The sequence below is a fragment of the Athene cunicularia genome (genome assembly GCF_003259725.1).
Source record: "Athene cunicularia isolate RWA chromosome 8 unlocalized genomic scaffold, athCun1 chr8_part1, whole genome shotgun sequence".
Taxonomy (NCBI): domain Eukaryota; kingdom Metazoa; phylum Chordata; class Aves; order Strigiformes; family Strigidae; genus Athene; species Athene cunicularia.
This window is the reverse complement of record NW_020799109.1, coordinates 17436214-17455104: the sequence shown is the minus strand read 5'-3', so window position 1 is coordinate 17455104 and position 18891 is coordinate 17436214. Positions and strand designations below refer to the sequence as shown.

Below are 18891 nucleotides of genomic sequence, written 5' to 3'. Positions count from 1 at the left end.
AATCCTCTTCTGTCAGTTGAGACTACTGAAAGGTGGCAGCTCAACATTTTTTTTCTAATAACAAAGGCTGTACAGTTCTGTTACACCACTGAAGCTATTGGCTGTAGATGTTAAAAGTGGTGTTCTTGGTAGTTCGTAAGGCTTGTACTCTAATAGCTAATATATTTCCTTAAACTTTGCTGTAACACTATTACCTAGGCTTTCCCTGTCTTGCTCTGAACTCTACCTCCTCTGTGGGAGAAGGTGTGATGCTTTGAATAGGCAGGGCCTGACCCTTAATGTAGTTAACCGTTTGGAAATGCAGAGGTAAAAGTTCTTTTACTGTGAAGGTACTTTCCAGCATCAATCAGTATGTTAAATCTACTCCCATGCAGGTTAAAAATGGCTGAAACTTATGTTTACAATAATGCTGCTCTCTTAGATGCTTTTAGGCAGTATGTGTGAGCACTTGACAGGTGAGTGGTGTTTACAGCTGAAATTGTTTCATACAGCAAGGCTGGGCTGGTGTTTCAGTACATCTGTGCAAAGCTCTGGAGGCAGGGACATACTATCCTGGATTGACTCTGCCTCTTCCTGTGATTCCACAAGCAGTTCTGGTTCCTCTGCTGGTGCCAAGAGGGTAGTACTGCACAGCCCTAAGAGGCAGAACCAGGACTTGTGCTTGAAGGGGTCTGTATATTCTAAAAACCAGTTACTACTGGTCCCAGTAGACTATGGTTAATGTGAAGCATTTCAGGAAAAAAAAAAAGTGTAACTGAATTCATTTTTAGGCAGTTAGAACCCCTTTAGTGAGCTGCTTCGATGAAGTTAAGGAATTTGGCTTCTCTTACAGAAGTCCGTGTTCCTGGCTGGAGCACTGCTGGGCACTGGGTGCATGGGGCACCAGCAGTTCTGGGGCTTGCAGGGTGAGCTGGGGAGGAGGAGGCTGCAGCTCTGCAGCCTGTGTTAGCTAATTACCTTGTGTTTACTTAGCTAAGCAGTAGCAAAGGCTATATGACAAGTAGAGCCTAGAGCACAAGCAGTATCTACAGGCACTTCCCATGTGAATTCAGTAGGTCTTTGAACCTGTCTGCGTCCTCCTTTGGAGCCAGCCCTTTCTGGAATGATTGCTTAGTTAAGTGTTGAAGTTAAGTGGCTTTAGGCGCTGGCCTTAGGTGAAATTTCAGTTTGTTAATAAGAATAAAGATTTTTTTCCTAAATGCACTCAGTAAAGAAAGCTTCATTCTCTGCTTCAGTAATAAGCTTGCTGTGGGTTGGGTATAAGTTTTTGTTTGCTTCCAGAGCTTTCCTATATGGTGTGGGGGGGAAGAGACTACAATGAAGAAATAAGCAGGAGGGGGGAGGGAGTGTTGTCTCCCCCCACCCTGGAAGGAGGCCTGTGAAGGGAGAATGCTGATCCAAGCTTGCTGGGCTGCAATAGAGACATGATCTCCAGCTCCCTGCACAAGGACTGCTCACCCAAGCAAGAGGAGGCAACTTTCAGCTTCAGAAAGGAGGTGTGCTCAGAGGTAATCACTTTGGTTTTTTAAAAAATGAATGGAAGTACACTGAGCTACCACTAAGAGACTGGGGTTCTGTAAGTCCACTCCTGACTGCAAATTCTTTTCTGATGTTACCTGTGGAGAAAACATGACAAGTCACTTCAAGAAACAGCAAAATCATGTTTGGGACACAATTTACAAATTACTCTATTTAAAACTTTAATTTGTGATATTAATGACTGCAAAACACTTAGAATGACATTTGTTAAAGGCACATTTCATTTTAATGCATAGTGTACCATTCTAAAATATCCTAATTTCCTTACAAAGTGCTTGAGCAGCCACATACAGATAAAGTATAGCAAAATATATTTACAATCTAGGGTTTAAAATCTTAATCTGCCTAAAAATATTTAAAAAACTACAGAGATAAAATTAGTGCTTTCTTTCAGCTTAACTGGGTGAACATACCCTGCCCTCTAATTTTTTTTAATTTTTTTTAGTGATTTACTTAGATTAAAAAAAGATTTCTGTACAAGATGTAGTTACAAAAAGGTATTTTTGAGGATATTTTTGTAAGTATTAAGCACCCTGTTAGATGCTCATATATATATTTGGGAACCAAAGAGGGTGAGCTGACTGTACCTCAAAAGTATTGGTTTCAGCTAGATACAGGAACATAATTTGTTTCTTATTAATTAGAATCTGGAGACAAGTAATGCTGAAAAGTTGACTCACTCTGCCAAACATGATTGGTAGCACTGGTGAAGATGCCTGCCTTGTTCCTGTGGGGGTGGGGGGGGATGCCTGACTTAGACCATATGTAATTTTTTTTTTGCCTCCCTAAATCTCTTCCCTGCCTGACCCTGCAGGTCCGTCCAGCATCATGATTTTAAACAACCAGCTTAACGTTGCACACTCAAGTGGTAACAGACTTCTTCTTTGAATGAATAAAATTACAAATTATGAATAAATTGGAGTGCTGAGTCTCCTTGTCTTTGCCCACAAACAGCAAACTCCTGGCTAGGATGAACCTGTGAGAACACCAATGCAATCAAGTTCTGAATGGGGCTAGAGCCAAGGACCATGTGGGAAACTTATTTTCCAAGAATTAATGTTTGCCTACAGAACACCAGATGCTAAAAATAGGTCTTGGTTTACAAGTATGCACAGTGTCTGGTCTAAATTATTTTTCAGCTTTTGAGGTACAGCTTTTAGTGTTAAGGGGTTTATAAAATATACACTGATTTTATAAAAAATATTTATACATTCTGTTACAACATATTGCTTTTATCCTCAGTAACTGCCAATCTATGTTTGGGAGTTCAGTGGCCTATATATATACGAATATTTTTTCACTCTGAGTTCTATGTTGTTCACTTGGCCACTGTTAAAATTAATGAAGTGGTAAAATTAAATTACTTGCCTGGACATAATACATTACAACTTCCAAATATACATGTTCACAGCATGTATACATTGAAAATTCTTGTTTTCTAGAAGTGATATGATATTGTACAACAGATACAGGATGATCTAGGTGGTTAGAAACAGACTGGTTAACTTATCTGTTCACTTGGTGAGTGGGAAAGGCATGAGTTTGAGTACAGAAGTGGATGGGCTTGGGAAATGAATATGCTTTGCTCTTTGTGGTTAGACTGAGCAACACCTTTGTTACATTCTTCATATCAGCCAGGGTTTTAAGCCATGCTTAAAAAGCTTGAAGGCAAAACTGTTTGGCAAGTGGCTTTGGTAAACTTTCTGGATTTTTCTGGATTTCTTTGTAATGGAAGCACTTACACTGTTATCTCAAAGGCAAGGCATTTAACATTTTTCCTAATAAATACCATAGAAAATTTACAAAACAAGGCATATCTGTTCTCAATACCATTATTTTAAGAACACAAGATGGTGTACACAGAAATGTGTAGTTTTATAGACTGCACAAGATATTTAACTGAAATAATTTGCCTTCTCCAGCTAGAACCATGTTCTGTGTGTCATCAGTATCTCAAACTTCTATTTCAGTGTGGCTGAGTAGAGACAAGTGATTACCTAGCTCAAAGTCTGCTTTTCCCACTTAAGGCAGACACCTAAAAAAGTGATGTTATCTGCTGTAAAAGAGTGAGAGAGACAGTGCAGCTCCATGTGTGCCCATGTGTGGGAGGCTGAGTACAGCCTGGGTTCACCAACTCAGCTTAAGAACTCCACAGACCTGCTTTCCAGTGCTCAGATAAAAAACAATATACAAAAGAGGCCACTCTTCACAAGAGTGTTAAAACAGTACTTAAAAGGATCTTCATGTGACTTAAAAAAAAGAAGCTACAGGTGGCACAGAGAGCAATTGAAGGGTTGGTATTCTTCTGAGAGAGGCATTCTTGTGAGCCAGTCAGCTGGGGTTTCACAGTGTCTAGAAGTTAACACCAGTCAGCAATGTAATCAAAATCTCTGAACATTTCCTGCTCTTCTTCTGAAAGTATCCTTGGTTCCCGAGGTGGAGTGAGGATAGGTGCTTCAGAGGTAAATTCATCATCAAAATTACTAACGTCTTCTCGTCCTCTAATGGTGGGTACAAAAGGAGGCTTCACTTTCTTGGCCAGTAAAGCATTCCAATCTATTAGCTGTAAAAGAAATCATCTGCTGTTTAGTTTCCTATCTCTACTCCTTCATGTCCTTAGAAATAATATTAGTTTATACTCACCCTGAAGAAGTGATGCTTTTTCACATCCTCAGCATCTTTCTCTCCAGCTCCAAGACGCCGCTCTGGATTTCTTCGTAGCAGCTGACAAAATATGCAAGATTTCAGTGCAAAAATTCAGGGCTAGGGGGAGGGAGGAAGAGTGCTGCTGTATAAGAATCAACACCAAGATTAGGTGGACAGTGAAATTCAAGTTGCCTGACCTATAGAAAAGTCTTGGTCCTCAAAGAAAGAATTCTAGATGTACGTAACTCGAGATAGTGGTGCTCCAGAGGTGCTTGAACCTGTTTGTTAGCACAGTTCCACCAGCAGCCTCTTGCCAGAGGGAAAGCAAGGCTCATCTGCCCTACTGCAGGTCTGTAGCACCAAGTGTTGGTACCTGAGGTGATTGGTGGGGCCAGGGTTCAGCACAGAGATATGGAAAAATATGCTCTGTGCTGGAGAAGATACAGGATTTACATAAGCTTGTATTTCTAGCTTGGCTCAGAAGAGAGACTACGCTGCTGTTTCCTATGCCCAGTGATTTTACAGCAGTTGGGCTATCAGGAGAGGGTTGAATGCTGCTCTACACACCCAGGAAATACAAGGTTTTCTAGTTAACACCAAAGTTAGATGCACCCACCTGTGAATCACAGTGCTGTGAGGAGACCCCTGGTGCAAGTGGAGTGCTCAGTATCAGAGTGGGTTACCTACTCATCATGCAACCATCAAAAAATACTGTATTCTTCCTTCTTTCTCTACTCTCTCCCTGGGAGTATCAATAATTTTAAGCTATAGAATATTGATGCTATTATTATTTATGTCAGAGTAGTTACTGTGACATGCTTTAATTTAAATGCTGCAGCACCTTGCTGAATTGCGTGCTAGACATTTCAGTGGAGAGGCTGCCTCCAAAGGCTGTGAATCACCTCCAGTAGATGCCCTTCTACCAACTGTGATACGCTTTTAACTTAGGTTCAAGCATCTATAGATAAAGGCATTACACTAAGGAATAGCACTAAGAAGTTGTGAACAAAACCAGCTGTTCCTCGCCAAGAATGGGACTGCAGATGCCATGTGTATGGTGTTCCCTGCCCCAGTTGGAATGAAACCAAAAAGATTTAGAAGTCTTTGAATTAAAATATTCATGTGACAGTGTTAATCTACCAAATCTGTCAATGCAGCAGTGTTCTGCTAGGAAAAGAGAGCTGAACTTCTCTAGTTAGATACAACTAGGAAACATAGTTCAGGGAGAAAATACAGCCTCTAGTGTTTTACTTTTTAAAAAGAAAATCTCTCTCCTGAAACAAAGTGGTATGTCACTAACAATGTTCATTTAAGGTGATAAGCAGCATAAATGAAGCAAGTTAAAATTTAATTGTAGAAAAGAAACCCCAAGCATAGGTTCTTAAAGTATTTTGTTCTTCACAAGAGTAATTACTTTCCTTAATGTTGGAGAGGAAACGGTAAGAGGAGTATGTTCTAATATTCTTATGTTCTTACCCGTCTCATTATAGAGATGGCTTCTGTAGACAGAAATCGTGGATATCTTACTTCATCATTTACAATACTGTCAAACACCTCCTCTTCATCATCTCCAGGGAAGGGAGACTATAATGAAAGTAATAAAAAACCCCACTATTAAACAGGCTTAAAAGTCTCTTACAACTGAAAATAACATATATTCAGCTGACAGTTTGGAATCAGACACCCTGAAATGAAGTCTTCCTTCTCCCCAAAACAGATATGGTAGTTTTCCATAAGGAAGATGGAAAAGTAAGGCAAGTTGGTATTATCCCTTAATTATTATTGAAGGGCTATGCTTTAAAAAATGTGCTTTTAGAAGTAGAAACACCTAAAACTGGGATCTGCTTTGAACTCTGACACAAGATATACAGGGAATGTGGAAAAGATGTATCAGCTTTTCTTTGGGACAGCTGCCATTCACAAGTAACATGGTCAGGTGTCATGTGTTTCTGTAGTATCTTTAGCATATCACAGCTCAAGACTTTCCAGACTCTTTTGAAGTGGCCTGACAGATGTAGGCAACACCATACAAGCTTTTTGTCCCTTTTTACCTGAGAGGAAGTTGAATGATCATCTTTTTTGAAAAAAAACCCAAAAATGTGAGTAAATCTGTGATTTTTCTCCGTTTTTTAGCATGTAAGCCATCACCGTGCTACTTGGGAGAAACTAACAAAATAGACCAGAAGGTAAAACAATATTTGCAATAATAAATACCTATTCAATAGTAATTTCTCTGTACTAGCTCATTTACATGGAACCGGGGCATTCTATTTTAGTGCATGTGTAATTCACATGGTAAAGGTGGCATAATTTTTCACTACTATCCAGTTTTATGCATTAAAGTTCACTTCCATTCAAGTTACAGCAGTTAAGGAGTTTATTTTCTCCCCAAAAGCATTTGAAAGCAGAAGACTGCTATAGCTGTACACATCTAAATTTGATGATAACAGATGTGTGCTGGAAACTGAGCTCCCCAAAATCAGATGTGCTGTGTTCATGCTTAAAGACACTGATATTAATGTGCTATTACTGTAATTTGATTTAAGGCATAATAATGAAATTAAAAATAAAGCAAAAATGTATAAGTTAAATCTTGGACCAGCTACAACTTGTTCACTTCCACAGTTTTTGATAATTCAAGCTCATGACATGACTCATCAACTCCTAGCAGCGAGTATCAGGTAAGTAGCTGCTCAGCTTTTAATACTTTTTTTTTTTTAATAAAACACATTAAGATGTTCACTGTAAAACTAGGTATGCCTGTACATACTGTATTGATACAACTGTGACAGGTAGGGCATATTAAAATGTTGACAGGCTGGTATCTTGAGTTTTGTAACCTTGTTAACATGTATTAATTTTATGACTCCATTGTATCTTACTAGAACTTACCTCACCCACTAGCATCTCATAGATAAGTACACCAAGACCCCACCAGTCTACAGCTCTTGTATAAGAAGTTTCTGTCAGCACCTCTGGAGCAAGAAATTCCGGTGTGCCACAGAATGTGCTTGTTCTGTCTCCAAATCCCATTCCTGAAAAGTTACAGTTAATGAAAAGCAAGCAGTATTTTCTGCCACTTTACACTTTACGCCAGTGAGTAAAACCTCTCTAGAGCAACTTCAGCTGATACTGTAGTTCCAGGGCCTGTCCTGAGAGCTCAGGCCAAGGTGGTAAGACATTCCCCCACTCCTCCCTCCCACACCCTTGTTCTATATGTGCTTCAGTCTTATGTTTTTCTATCCCTAACTATATGCAATGAACAAAATTAACCTTCCAGTTCCACCTTTGTCAACCAGTTATCTTTGCTTGGAAAGATACAAAGTTATTCCATATTTCCACTAGCTAGTAGAAGAAAATGTGGCACACTAGTCAAACATGCCTACTATGGATGCTTCTCTAGTGGGAAAATACATACAATAGAGTAAAACACGGAGTGTAGTGAAACAACTTTGAGCAAAATAAGCCCTGTATATTTGCAAGAGGGGCACAGTTTGGGACATCAGCCCCACAAGGACTGATGTGAAACTACAGATAGAAGTGCCGCAGAAAGCTTAGGAAAACCATTTATTGTAGTAACCAGTGAGCCAAAGCTTTCCTCGTCCTCGTTGCCTTTTGTCATTTACGGAATTTGTTTGTAAGTCACAAGACTTGCCCTAGGATATTGAGGACAACAGTAATGTTTGAACACCTACCAAATTTACTAAATTCCCTCTTAGGCCTTCTAAAAGGAAAAGATATGGAGGACAGGCTATACAAATTGAAAAAAGAAATGGACCTTTCCAGATCTTTTTCTCAAACCCCATTGTGGGGAAGACACTACGCTTTCTGTTGCTACCTCTATTTCATGGCTTATTTGGAAGGTAGATGCCAGTAGTGGAATGTTTGAAAATAATTTTCTAGCATCTAAGCTTCCCTTTGGGAATAAATTTCTCTATTTTACCTCTAGTACACTTTTCATATCATTTCCATATACTTAGAATTAAAAAAATAGATCATATGAAGAAAGTGAGATATGGATTATAAAGGTATTTGATTTCATTGCAGTGTCAACATGTTTAGAATGAGGAAAAATGCCTAGTGCTCTTTCTGCTAACTTGTAAAATGCAACAGTATGCCTTATTAATAAGCAAAGATGTTTCAAAAATATTATTTTAATTAATTCAATAAATATAGAGACTTATGATGAAGTAAGAACCAGAATGTGATGTTCACACTTTTTTTTTTTTTTTTTTCAATTAAGTTAAAAAAACAGGGCTATGCTCAGATGCTCCTGATATTTCCCTACTAAGGAACTTCCTTCTAACTCCACATTTGTACAATCAGAGATGTGCTTTTTCCTTCAAATGATACAGGGTAAGTATACACTATACACATTTGGCAGACCGAAAGTCTCAAGGAACAGTCAAGAGTAAGATGGACTATAGAATTCCCCTAGAAATAAAATTTAAAGGCCATTACCTTCTTTGCAAAGACCAAAGTCAGCAATTTTCACAAAGCCTTCTGTGTCCAGCAATAAGTTATCCAGCTTCAAATCTCTAAATGAACATTTGAGAACAAAATTGCATCACTGATGTTTCTTCAGTACTGTTCAGAACAGCTGAAAATAATCTGTTGGAAATAGTCAGTGACTACTTACCTATATACTATTTTGTGTTCGTGCAAATACTGAAGTCCAAGAACCACACATGCAGCATAGAATCTGTTGAAAAAGTTAAAATTTTAATGGTCTTTAGTCTTGCTTTTCAGAATGTCAAATCCATTATTATTGATCTTTTTTATTAACCATCCTCTGGAGATTACTGATTGTTTTTTCAGGTATCGATTAGCTTTATACAAGGTCAAGAGTTTTAAAGCCAGGAGGCAAAAATGCTTAAAGTTGCAGCTTTTGAGCTGTAGTGTGTTTGCTTGGCCTGAAGGATAAATTTTCTGTAGTGTCCACAGCTGTGGCATTGAAGGATTTATAATTTGGCTTATTCTTTAGCCTTGTCTGTTCTTTTAATTTTTCATTTAGCATTTAAAAATATTTTAAACATTAAATATTAATATGCAATTTTTAAATCGAGTGTAGATTCAGGCACATTAAACCTGCACGTCTTTTTCTAACAAAACCAGTTAGAATCTCTGACCCTTTAAAAAACTTCAGAATTTACTGAAGTGACATAATGGAGAGGTGTGGAGTGGTGATAAAGATCTTAGCTCTTCTTATCCACTGAAAAAAACTCCCTTCACTTAACGCCACAAAAAGAGATGGATACTCACACTGCTCTTGGTTCAGAAAAGACATCAGTATGAATGTGCATCATAAGATCCCCACCAGCAGCATATTCCATTACAAAGCAAACGTGGTCTTTGGTTTGGAAACAAGCAAAAAGGTTCACCAAGAAGGGATGTCTTACACTATTCACAGTTTCAAATATTCGCTTTTCACACATCAAGCTGAAAACAGAAAATCAGTAAAAATTTAAAGCTGAATCCTGAACCACAATTTTTCAACTTTCAAAAACTACTGGTAATTTATACCTTATGTTTTTTCCTCAGGATAACATAAGACCATTTTTTGTTTCAAGAGAGATGTTACAATACTTGTACACACATGAAGTTGATTCCAGGATTTCCACAAAGTTACATTTACTTTCACAAACAAAAAAGGAAACCTAGCAGTCCATGAAAATTGTACCCTGCCAATTTTCCTTCCAAATACTCAGACTTGCATTAAGTGTGCATTAATACCATGTGACATTAGCTTCAATATATTTTTATTTTAATTGTATACAATACAGAAAGTGGAAAAACAGTACCAATATTATAGACATCTATCTGTAGTAATTCCAGATTATTTCTCCTTAAGACAACTGGTTAATTTGTAGCTTACTAATACAGTTATCTTTCTCCTGGCAAGTTAAGTCAATATAGTCACTATTAAACAGTTGTGAAAGCACCTTCTTGCACTAAAATTAGATAGTTTTGTAACTACCACTTCCAAGCAAAGAAGAATATGAGTTTTGGGGCTCAGATTAAAAAACAACAGTGGAGTATACACAGTATTTAAGGGAAAACATGATGGATAAAGTACGACAGTATGTCACAGGTTAATATATACCACCATAGGTGTTTCTTCCAGTAAAGAAAACATAGTCACTGTCCTCCTGAAATGTGATGGAAGTCTACAGAAACAAGTAATTAGAATAAATAATTGCAAGAGAACCTAAATGGAAAAAAAGGATCAGCTTCAAGTCAGAGCTGTAGTAGAGACATTGTAAGAGGCGCACTAAAATGAACCTGTATTCTTGAGCTACACTGCTCCTTCCTTGCCCAGGAAGGAGGACCACACATCTGCTGTTAGCAGGGAGATGACAACTGATTTTGCTCTTTCACTGAATTTAATTACTGTTTGATAAAGCTTATAGCTGTGTTGCATGCAGGAAGAAAACATGATTTATAGAATTGATATAACATATTTTACAAACTGACCTGTCTACTTCATCACGAGCAACAATATCTCCTTTCTTTAAGGCTTTAATAGCAAACATTTCGTTTGTGTTTTTGTACTCTGCCAACAGCACCTAAAACAGAAGATAAGCAATTCATTTAAGAGCTATATCTAGTTTTTGATACAGCCTTGACATTTGATATAGTTTCTTGAAATTTACCTTTCCAAAATGTCCTCTGCCCAGTACTGCACAACATCTGAAATCCTTCAGACTGAATTGAAATCTTTGCTGTGATCTGTGTAAATAAAAAAAGTCAAAAATCTTCTAGTTTGTTAACTTTAAGAAATATTATTCAGATCAAGAGCAGAACTACTGCATTTTTACCTTCTATCTTCAGGCTCTCGGGTGTTGGTGTATTTTATGTCTGAATGGGGAGCATCAGGCTGACAGATTATTTCAGGCTGAAGTTTTGGGACAATACTATTTCTGCCATTTTCAAAATCAAAAGTTGCTACTTCATCCTGTGAAGAAAAAGAAGTCTGAAAATTTTAAACTGATTGTGAAAATAAACGAATGCAGAAGTTTGACTATAAGCATATGAAATTCTTAACATAAGAATTATCTAAGCTAAAATGGTATACTTTATGATACAGATAAGCAAGTTTTTAACAGACTGATGAAACCTCCTGCTCCAGTCATTCTGCTTTGTCAATAAAACCATCTTTTCCTGAACACTCTAATGATTTTGGCTTTTATTTTTTTCTGTGGTGGAACCAATGACACAGACCAACTACTGAAACAGTTTGCCACCAAGAGTAATTGCAGTGTTCTGTCAAGACAATTCTGTATATGTAAGTTAAGGGAGCATATGTTGAAATAGAAAAGAAATCCATCATAAAGATGCCAATATTACAACCCTGTTAAACTGTATAGCTCAAAATTCTTAAAGTTACTCGCCTGAGATGGCACATCAGAAGCCTTTATCTCAGAGGAAGATTCACATATTTCCCCAAGGGAAGATGCACGGGGTGGAGCAGGTGGAGGCTCAGGCTCAAGTTCAAAGTCCAATTTGGCTACAGGAGAGTCACTGGCAAGAAAATAAATAACTCCTCAGTTTATAGCAGAGACTGTTTTAATAGTATGAAAACCAACTCAAAACTGCACATTTTGTAGATTTCTCCTGAAGCAAATCTTGTCTGTGTAGATCTGTCTATAAAATGGATGTCCAAAATTAAAACACTGAAAGGTCTACAGTCTTGTAGAATAAACAGATTTGACATACATTACACACATGAGGGTATAAGCATCTCACTGTTACTCTTGCTCTTAAAAGTATCACCTACCTGGCTGGCAGTGTTAGTTCAGGAATGTGTGCATCAACCACTGGCCCAGTAGCAGGCACTGGTGCTTGGGGGCTGAAGGTGCCAGAGTGATTTACTGTAGGAATAGCTCTTCTTACCAGCCTTCCCCAAGTGGCAATATTAATATTCATTTGAGGAGCTCTGAGAAATGTTTTGCCTGTGGATATTGTGAAAAAAAAAGACAATAAAGTGTAAGTAATTTCCTTGCTTATTACCAAAAGCTATAATTAAAAAAAAATTCATATTAATCAGTTTATAGTTTATTAAGAACAAACTGAATTTGTCATATTCCTTAGCTATTTCTAATTATTCACTATTAAATGCTAATGCATAATAAGGAATTCTAAAACAAAACATTTCTAAATGTAATACCAAATCCTTCATTATCAACAGCTTTATTCACAGGCAAATATAAGGTCTGTGTATAAAATAGTATCACAGATCTGTATAATTTTTACATGTTTATATTAAACAATCACCTTGCTGTTTTGAAAAAATTTTCTTCTGCCTCTGGAGTTTTGGTCTTCTTTCAATAACTGGATTAAAAAACGTAACCTGCAGTTCAAATAATGTGTGTTACAATTCAAGTTTCAGAACAAAATGCTTTCTTAAAAGTTTCAGAAAAAAACTTTAAAAAATATTTTGCAATATAATACTTGCAAGTATGCTCAAGTCAAAGAAACACCCTTACCTCTGCAAACAGAGTGCCCTGGGGTTCAAGATAGAGACACATGCCATGCCGTTGGTTATCAAGGAAATCTTCCAACCTCAGAAACTTCACTGCACACAAAGATCTCCAGTCACGCCAATAAACTGAGATTTCTAATTCACGTGACTAAAACAGGAAATGTACACACAGGAAATTACTTACTGCTAATTGTTCTGCAAGAGTTAACTCTGTCACAAGATCTAGTAACTCAAGGATCCAGATGCAGAGCTGTTGCTTTAAAGGAGTGCCAGGGCTAACTAGCCACATTAAGCAAGCTCTCACCCTGATGATCATAGCATTACAGTTCAGATGTGATCACCAGTGTGCAAATAAAAGTATAAGTGTAACAAATTCCCCTAAGAGTAGGAGAAAGTCACAGTCACCAAACTTTTTGAGTCAGTGTAACATCAGTGCTAGTTCAAGATATTTTAGCTCAAGCTCTAACAATAAATTTTTATCTGTTTTTAGAAACCTCAACTTTACTAGTTTTCCATGTTGTTTACAAATATCAATTGCATTTCATGACTGCATAGTGACATAGTAGTAGCAGCATATGCATCATGATGCGAGACTTTATACAGTATCTCTAGAAATATTGATAGTTTTTGTAACATGGTAATAAAGAGGGACAAAAAACTTTAACAAGAACTACTACTATATCTTGCCAGTGGTATTTAGATGTTTTTAGGGTATCTATATGCTTGTTAAAAAAGCTTGTCACAAAACGTGAAGAGTCCTGCAATACAAAGTAACAGCAGCATGTATATTACCAAATTCAGTTAGCATAGTTTAATTCCATCATGATGCATCAATTTATATATGATAGCTGTAGGTTTTAAGAAACAAAAGTTAAGAAGCAACAGATAAAAAAAATGATGGTGTTTGGAATGTGCATTTCAAATACAGAAGAATGCATGGTCATGGCCAGCAGAAGCAAAGTCTTTTTCTGGCACCAAAAAGCCTCTAATAATTTGTTCTTATACAGTGAACACAACACATACTAGGCTGGTAGGAGCAGCTACTAAACTTTGACTTGTTTTAGTCTTAATCTGAGAATAATCAAGGCTTCAGGACTCCACAGCTGCTAGTTTTGTTCTGCAATACTAACCAGAACCTGAATTTCTCTATCGACAGGTCTAAAACTGCTTCCTTCCTAGATGGAAGGAATTTGGTTTGGGGCTTGGAGGGGTGGGGCTCAGCGAGCATAGAGTAAAACCAGGAAGATGGCTTTCCCCCCATATACTGGAGATGACATTTAGGCTCCTCACATATAATATAATTTTAAATCTATTTTAAACACTGATAGAAAAAAAAACACCAAAACCCTGTACCTTACAATACTATGACTATCAGGTACCTAAAAACCAAATTCTTGATTAAACCTGTAGGACATAAATTATCTTCAAAAGGTGTGGGAAAGAAACATCAAGTATAATTTAGATAGTTGTGTCCTGCAAATAACATTTAAAGGTCTAGGAATGAAATATTAGTGAATTTATTTATTATTCCTGAAGAATTGATCAGCTTCACATGAGAACACTTTTACAGAAGCACTGTAAAAATTCTATGACATAGCTTTACCAAATTACCAAACTATATCTGATATTACAATTTACTGATAAATAATGAGAAGTTTATGATCCTCATAAAAATGTAAGCACCATTTCTCTTTTTCTTGGCTAAAAATACTATGTCAGTTTGTAGGCCAGAAAAGTTAAAATTTCGAGTATGGCAGCCCAGCATAACAGCCTAAGCCCAGGGAGTTCATTCTGTAAAAGATGGAGGAAAAAAAAAAAAAAAAAAAAGCAATATGAAATTAATCTAAAGCTCTCAATGAAGTAAAACCACATTTTTACCCTGTCTAGTTCCAGTGTAAATTTCTGATCCCATGACTGATTGGAAATAGGTTTCCAGCTAGTTTGACCAACCACAGTGTTATCCAGCTTCAGTACAGCACAGACTTCATCTGTAAGTAAAGTACACAAACTCAGTTTAAATCTTTAAGAGGATTTTCCACAAACAAAAAATCTCCAGTAAGTTTCCCTTAAAAATGTCATCTCAAATTTAATTGGTTCTTATGGGGCATAATAGTGTGGTTGTGGGGTTTTTTAATTTAAAAAAAAACTTGACAGATGAAGAAACAGGTAAATTTAAAGCTTCAAACCAGTTTAGCATTTTAAATTACAGAACATGGCATGCACATTAACAAAAGGTATGCATAAAAATAAGTAAGAGTATACTGAACTGGACAAGTCATCAGTTTTCAGAAGGTTTCTACTACTGCCACTTTTACTTTTACTGGTTCTGCTCATGAAAGATGATCTGGCTTCATTTGGACTCCAACCAGGTAGCGTAATCGATGTGGCTTTTGATCGACCGGGGACATTTTCCAAAATATCTTGGCAGCCCATTAGCCTAACTTCCAGAGTACCTAGAATAAGATAGACAACGATTTATGAAGGATTTCTGTTCTTAAGTAAACAAAGTGAATGACTAATGACTGATTTATGGCAATAGCTCACATTCTGACCCCCGCAGGGTATAACAGAAATACCAGATGAAATCAAAAGACAGATCTAAGACAGACAAATACACTGGAAATAAGCATTAAAAGTCCAATATGTGGACTCAACCTTCTAGAAGGAACAACAATTCACCAAAATAACAGAAAATAAGTTTTTCTTCCATGTTTCAGAAGTATCTTTGTTTTCTTCACTTGAGAACCAAACTGATTCGGTTTCAAGTTGTAAGCTATTTCATTTTTTAAGATAATAAATTTTAAGTTTTTTATTAAAATGATGGAAGCTGCAGATGGGACAATAACCTTTTTCACAAGTTTTATATAACCAATTAATATTGGGTACATCATTTTGGTAATTGAACACACTGACTATGAAGACTACAGATTTGTTTAAGATACATTCAGAAATCATATTTGCCTGCTGCATGCTGAATTCAAATCTGAGTTAGTACTTAATTTAAAATCATTGAATTGCTCCATCTTGACTGAATATGGATTTGTAAGAACTGAGACAAGAAGCTACTCCTCAAAATCTTCTATATCTTTAACCAAATGAAGCATAGATGTTGCTGTTTGAATTTGAGAGTTTCCTCCAGCAGCACAGAAACATCTGAATACCACAGATAGTTACAAGAACAGTAGGCTTAACTCATCCTGTACAAGATAGCATCTGTAAAACTGTGACATCACTAACAAAATTAACTATTAGAAGTTCACAGAAGTGGTAAAATTAGCCAGTTCATAATCATACCGTCATCTAGAAATGCAGCTCATAAATGCAGTGTTCTTTTGACAGCAAATGTACTTAACTATGAACTTAAAAGTACTCTTTTGTAAGAGAAACTTAAGTCAGATGACCTAAAAATGGTCTGGCAGCATTATAGCCCACAGAACAGACACCAAGAAACCAGTGAGAAGAAATCCTGTCCTGTACGGAACTACCAGCTGTAGGTGACAGCTAAGCATTAGGCTATGAAGACAAAGAGATGCTACTGGATCCCGAAAATGGTTAAAAGGTAAAAGAATACTTCATTCCCAAACTCTGGTGGGGGGGTGGAAGAAATTAATCAGCAGAACGACTCTAATCTTCTTTAAGAACTGGCTGTGCATCAAAGTTCTGTTGATGCACTTCAAGTATGACAGTAGCACTGATCTATTTTTCACAAAGTGTTAGAGGCAAAACACAAAGACAGCGCTCATTTAAATCTAGTTCAATACAAAAGCTTTTTATGTTGCCAATATGAAAGTGAAACTATTAAGAACTTCACAAGCATGTAGCTCTGTTTTTATAATTCCTATTAGAAGCTTCATATGTATAGTAAATCATGTTTAAAGAGGAATTATTTCTCACTATAATGTATGTGACCCATGATTATTTATTACAGGAAAATAATAAAAAAAACAAGGCATGATACTTCCTGCCCATGGTCACCGATCATTTGAGATTTCATATGACTAAATAAAGTTGCCCTTATCACTCTGCAACTTTACGAGGGCTCTCGGCTGAGGTCCTAATGCTTTTTACCCTTTGCTGCTTGTCTCACTGAAGCAAAATGGGAGACAAGTAGACTCGCTCCATTTTATTATCATCACAGCTCAGCAGAACAGTTCCTCTTTTTGTTTTAAAATATAACTACACTACTTCAAAACTAAATTCTGGTTTCAGTTACACATAATTACAGCAACATTTGAATTACAGATTGTTTTTGTAATACATTCTGTTAATAGTTGGTTTAATAGTTATATGTAAAATTTTTAGGAGACACCACCAACCCCAAACCTATCTGTATTAGTAATTCTTATATGACCACTTACTACATAAATTTAATAAAGCAACATAGAATCACAGAATGGTTTGGGTTGGAAGGGAACTTAAAGCTCACCCAGTTCCAACCCCCCTGCCATGGGCAGGGACACCTCCCACCAGCCCAGGTTGCCCAAAGCCCCGTCCAACCTGGCCTTGAACACTGCCAGGGAGGGGGCAGCCACAGCTTCTCTGGGCAACCTGTGCCAGTGTCTCACCACCCCCACGGTAAAGAATTTCTTCCTTAAATCTAATCTAGATCTACCCTCCTTTAGTTAAAACTATTACCACTTGTCCTATCACTACAGTGCCTAATAAAGAGTCCCTCCAGAGCTTTCCTGTAGCCCCCTTTAAGCATTAGGAGTCCTCTCTAAGGTCTCTCTGGAGCCTTCTCTTCTCCAGGCTGAACAACCCCAACTCTCTCAGCCTGTCCTCATAAGGGAGATGCTCCAGCCCCCCGATCATCTTTGTGCCATACCCCCAAGTAGTCAAAAGTATTTGCTTTTCTTTAAGAACACTGGGAGTTCAAGAGCTTTGTTAAAGTATGGCTCATCTCTTGAAACAGTTTAGTTCCAAATGAAGGACAGTAATACCAGCTGAACCCAGCATATTAGAAGTTCCTCAGTCTTGCATTTATATATAAATGCACTGTTCCCTCTCTGTTGGCTAAGTCTCAAAAAATTTTTTTAAATCTTCAAGTTTAATTGCAAGGAAAATAATTCACACCAATAAATAGGGGCTTCAACAGTTCCATGCTTGTTTGTAAGGATCTCCCTCTTTGGTTTAGAAATATAACACATGTTCTGGTAGCATAAATCTCACCTTCTAGAAAGCCACTGTGGTCCAGTGGGTAAAATAGGGACTGGGAGAAAAGCTGAGTGCCTATCTGCAGGTCTGCCACTGACTTGTTGTATGACACAGGCAAGTCACTTAACCCTTCCGCACCTCAGTGCTTGATAATCTAAAGATGAAAGGTGTTAGGTAAACGCTAGTGATATTGTTCCACACTGACTTAAGGACAGAACTTCCCCTTTTCAATATAATTAAAAAAAGTCAATAAAGAAATAAACTTATCTGCATTTTTTGGGTGCACAGACACTTGGAAATTCTAAATGCCTTTGTTCAGGAAAATAATGACAGTGAAATATGTTCAGAAAGAAATAAACTTGGCACTAAAGACTTGTTTTAAGCCATTTAATAAAATTTTTAAAAAAGTTCTATAAATCATACCTGTTAAAGCTGCTGGTTTGGACAGTGTACTATACTGGTTCTGAGTAGATATTACACTTTGACGAGGACTTAATGTGGGTGAAGAGACCAATGAAAGCTCCTCTATAATAATACTGCTTTTGGGATGGTTTTTAGGAAGTTCATTCAATCTCTGTTCCAGTGAATACTTCAATAGGTCCAACTTCTGGCTTGATTCATTAAATCTTGCTTGCGCCTTTTTAAAATTAAAAAAAAAATATTTTTTTTTCCTTGAAAGAAAGAGCATTTAAAATAAAGTATCAGAAATTGTAATGACATAAATTACTTCTGAAAGTGCCTTTCTGTCCGTAACTTTCCCAGATCCAAGTAATTTCATCACATTTTTTGCACCTTCTGCTACAGCATACTCTATCCTAAAATGATGCCGTAATTCTTCCATTCGGAGTTCAAGAGGGCTTATCACAGGTTTTGCTGTAAAGAGATATAAACAAACAACCTTCATTGAACACCATGCTGATGTCTGATTTCTTTAATATTAACCCTTCACCCATATAAACAGAGGGGAGAAAAAAAAAAAAGAAAAGTGAGAGATGCAGATTTGGTAGTCCAAAAAAAAGCTTGAAGTATGTCATAAAAGAAACAATGAAATTTTAGGCATCTGCATTTGA

The 18891-nt window shown here is 37.0% G+C and overlaps 1 protein-coding gene across 1 annotated transcript in view; it reads right to left on the bottom strand.

Annotated features, from left to right (window-relative positions):
- Nucleotides 1–2318: 2318 nt before the first annotated feature.
- Nucleotides 2319–18891, bottom strand: part of PKN2 (protein kinase N2) — a 31053-nt gene continuing 14480 nt past the window's right edge. The window contains exons 4-21 of the mRNA XM_026853462.1: nucleotides 18549–18694; nucleotides 18245–18458; nucleotides 14935–15120; nucleotides 14546–14655; nucleotides 12672–12815; nucleotides 12460–12535; nucleotides 11963–12137; nucleotides 11577–11706; nucleotides 11004–11140; nucleotides 10839–10914; nucleotides 10660–10751; nucleotides 9448–9624; nucleotides 8825–8887; nucleotides 8647–8723; nucleotides 7078–7220; nucleotides 5662–5769; nucleotides 4183–4263; nucleotides 2319–4102 (exon numbers count right to left, since the gene is read on the bottom strand). Of these exons, the coding sequence (XP_026709263.1) occupies nucleotides 3899–4102; nucleotides 4183–4263; nucleotides 5662–5769; nucleotides 7078–7220; nucleotides 8647–8723; nucleotides 8825–8887; nucleotides 9448–9624; nucleotides 10660–10751; nucleotides 10839–10914; nucleotides 11004–11140; nucleotides 11577–11706; nucleotides 11963–12137; nucleotides 12460–12535; nucleotides 12672–12815; nucleotides 14546–14655; nucleotides 14935–15120; nucleotides 18245–18458; nucleotides 18549–18694 (2339 nt within the window). The 3' untranslated portion in view covers nucleotides 2319–3898. The remainder of the gene's footprint in view (nucleotides 4103–4182; nucleotides 4264–5661; nucleotides 5770–7077; nucleotides 7221–8646; nucleotides 8724–8824; nucleotides 8888–9447; nucleotides 9625–10659; nucleotides 10752–10838; nucleotides 10915–11003; nucleotides 11141–11576; nucleotides 11707–11962; nucleotides 12138–12459; nucleotides 12536–12671; nucleotides 12816–14545; nucleotides 14656–14934; nucleotides 15121–18244; nucleotides 18459–18548; nucleotides 18695–18891) is intronic.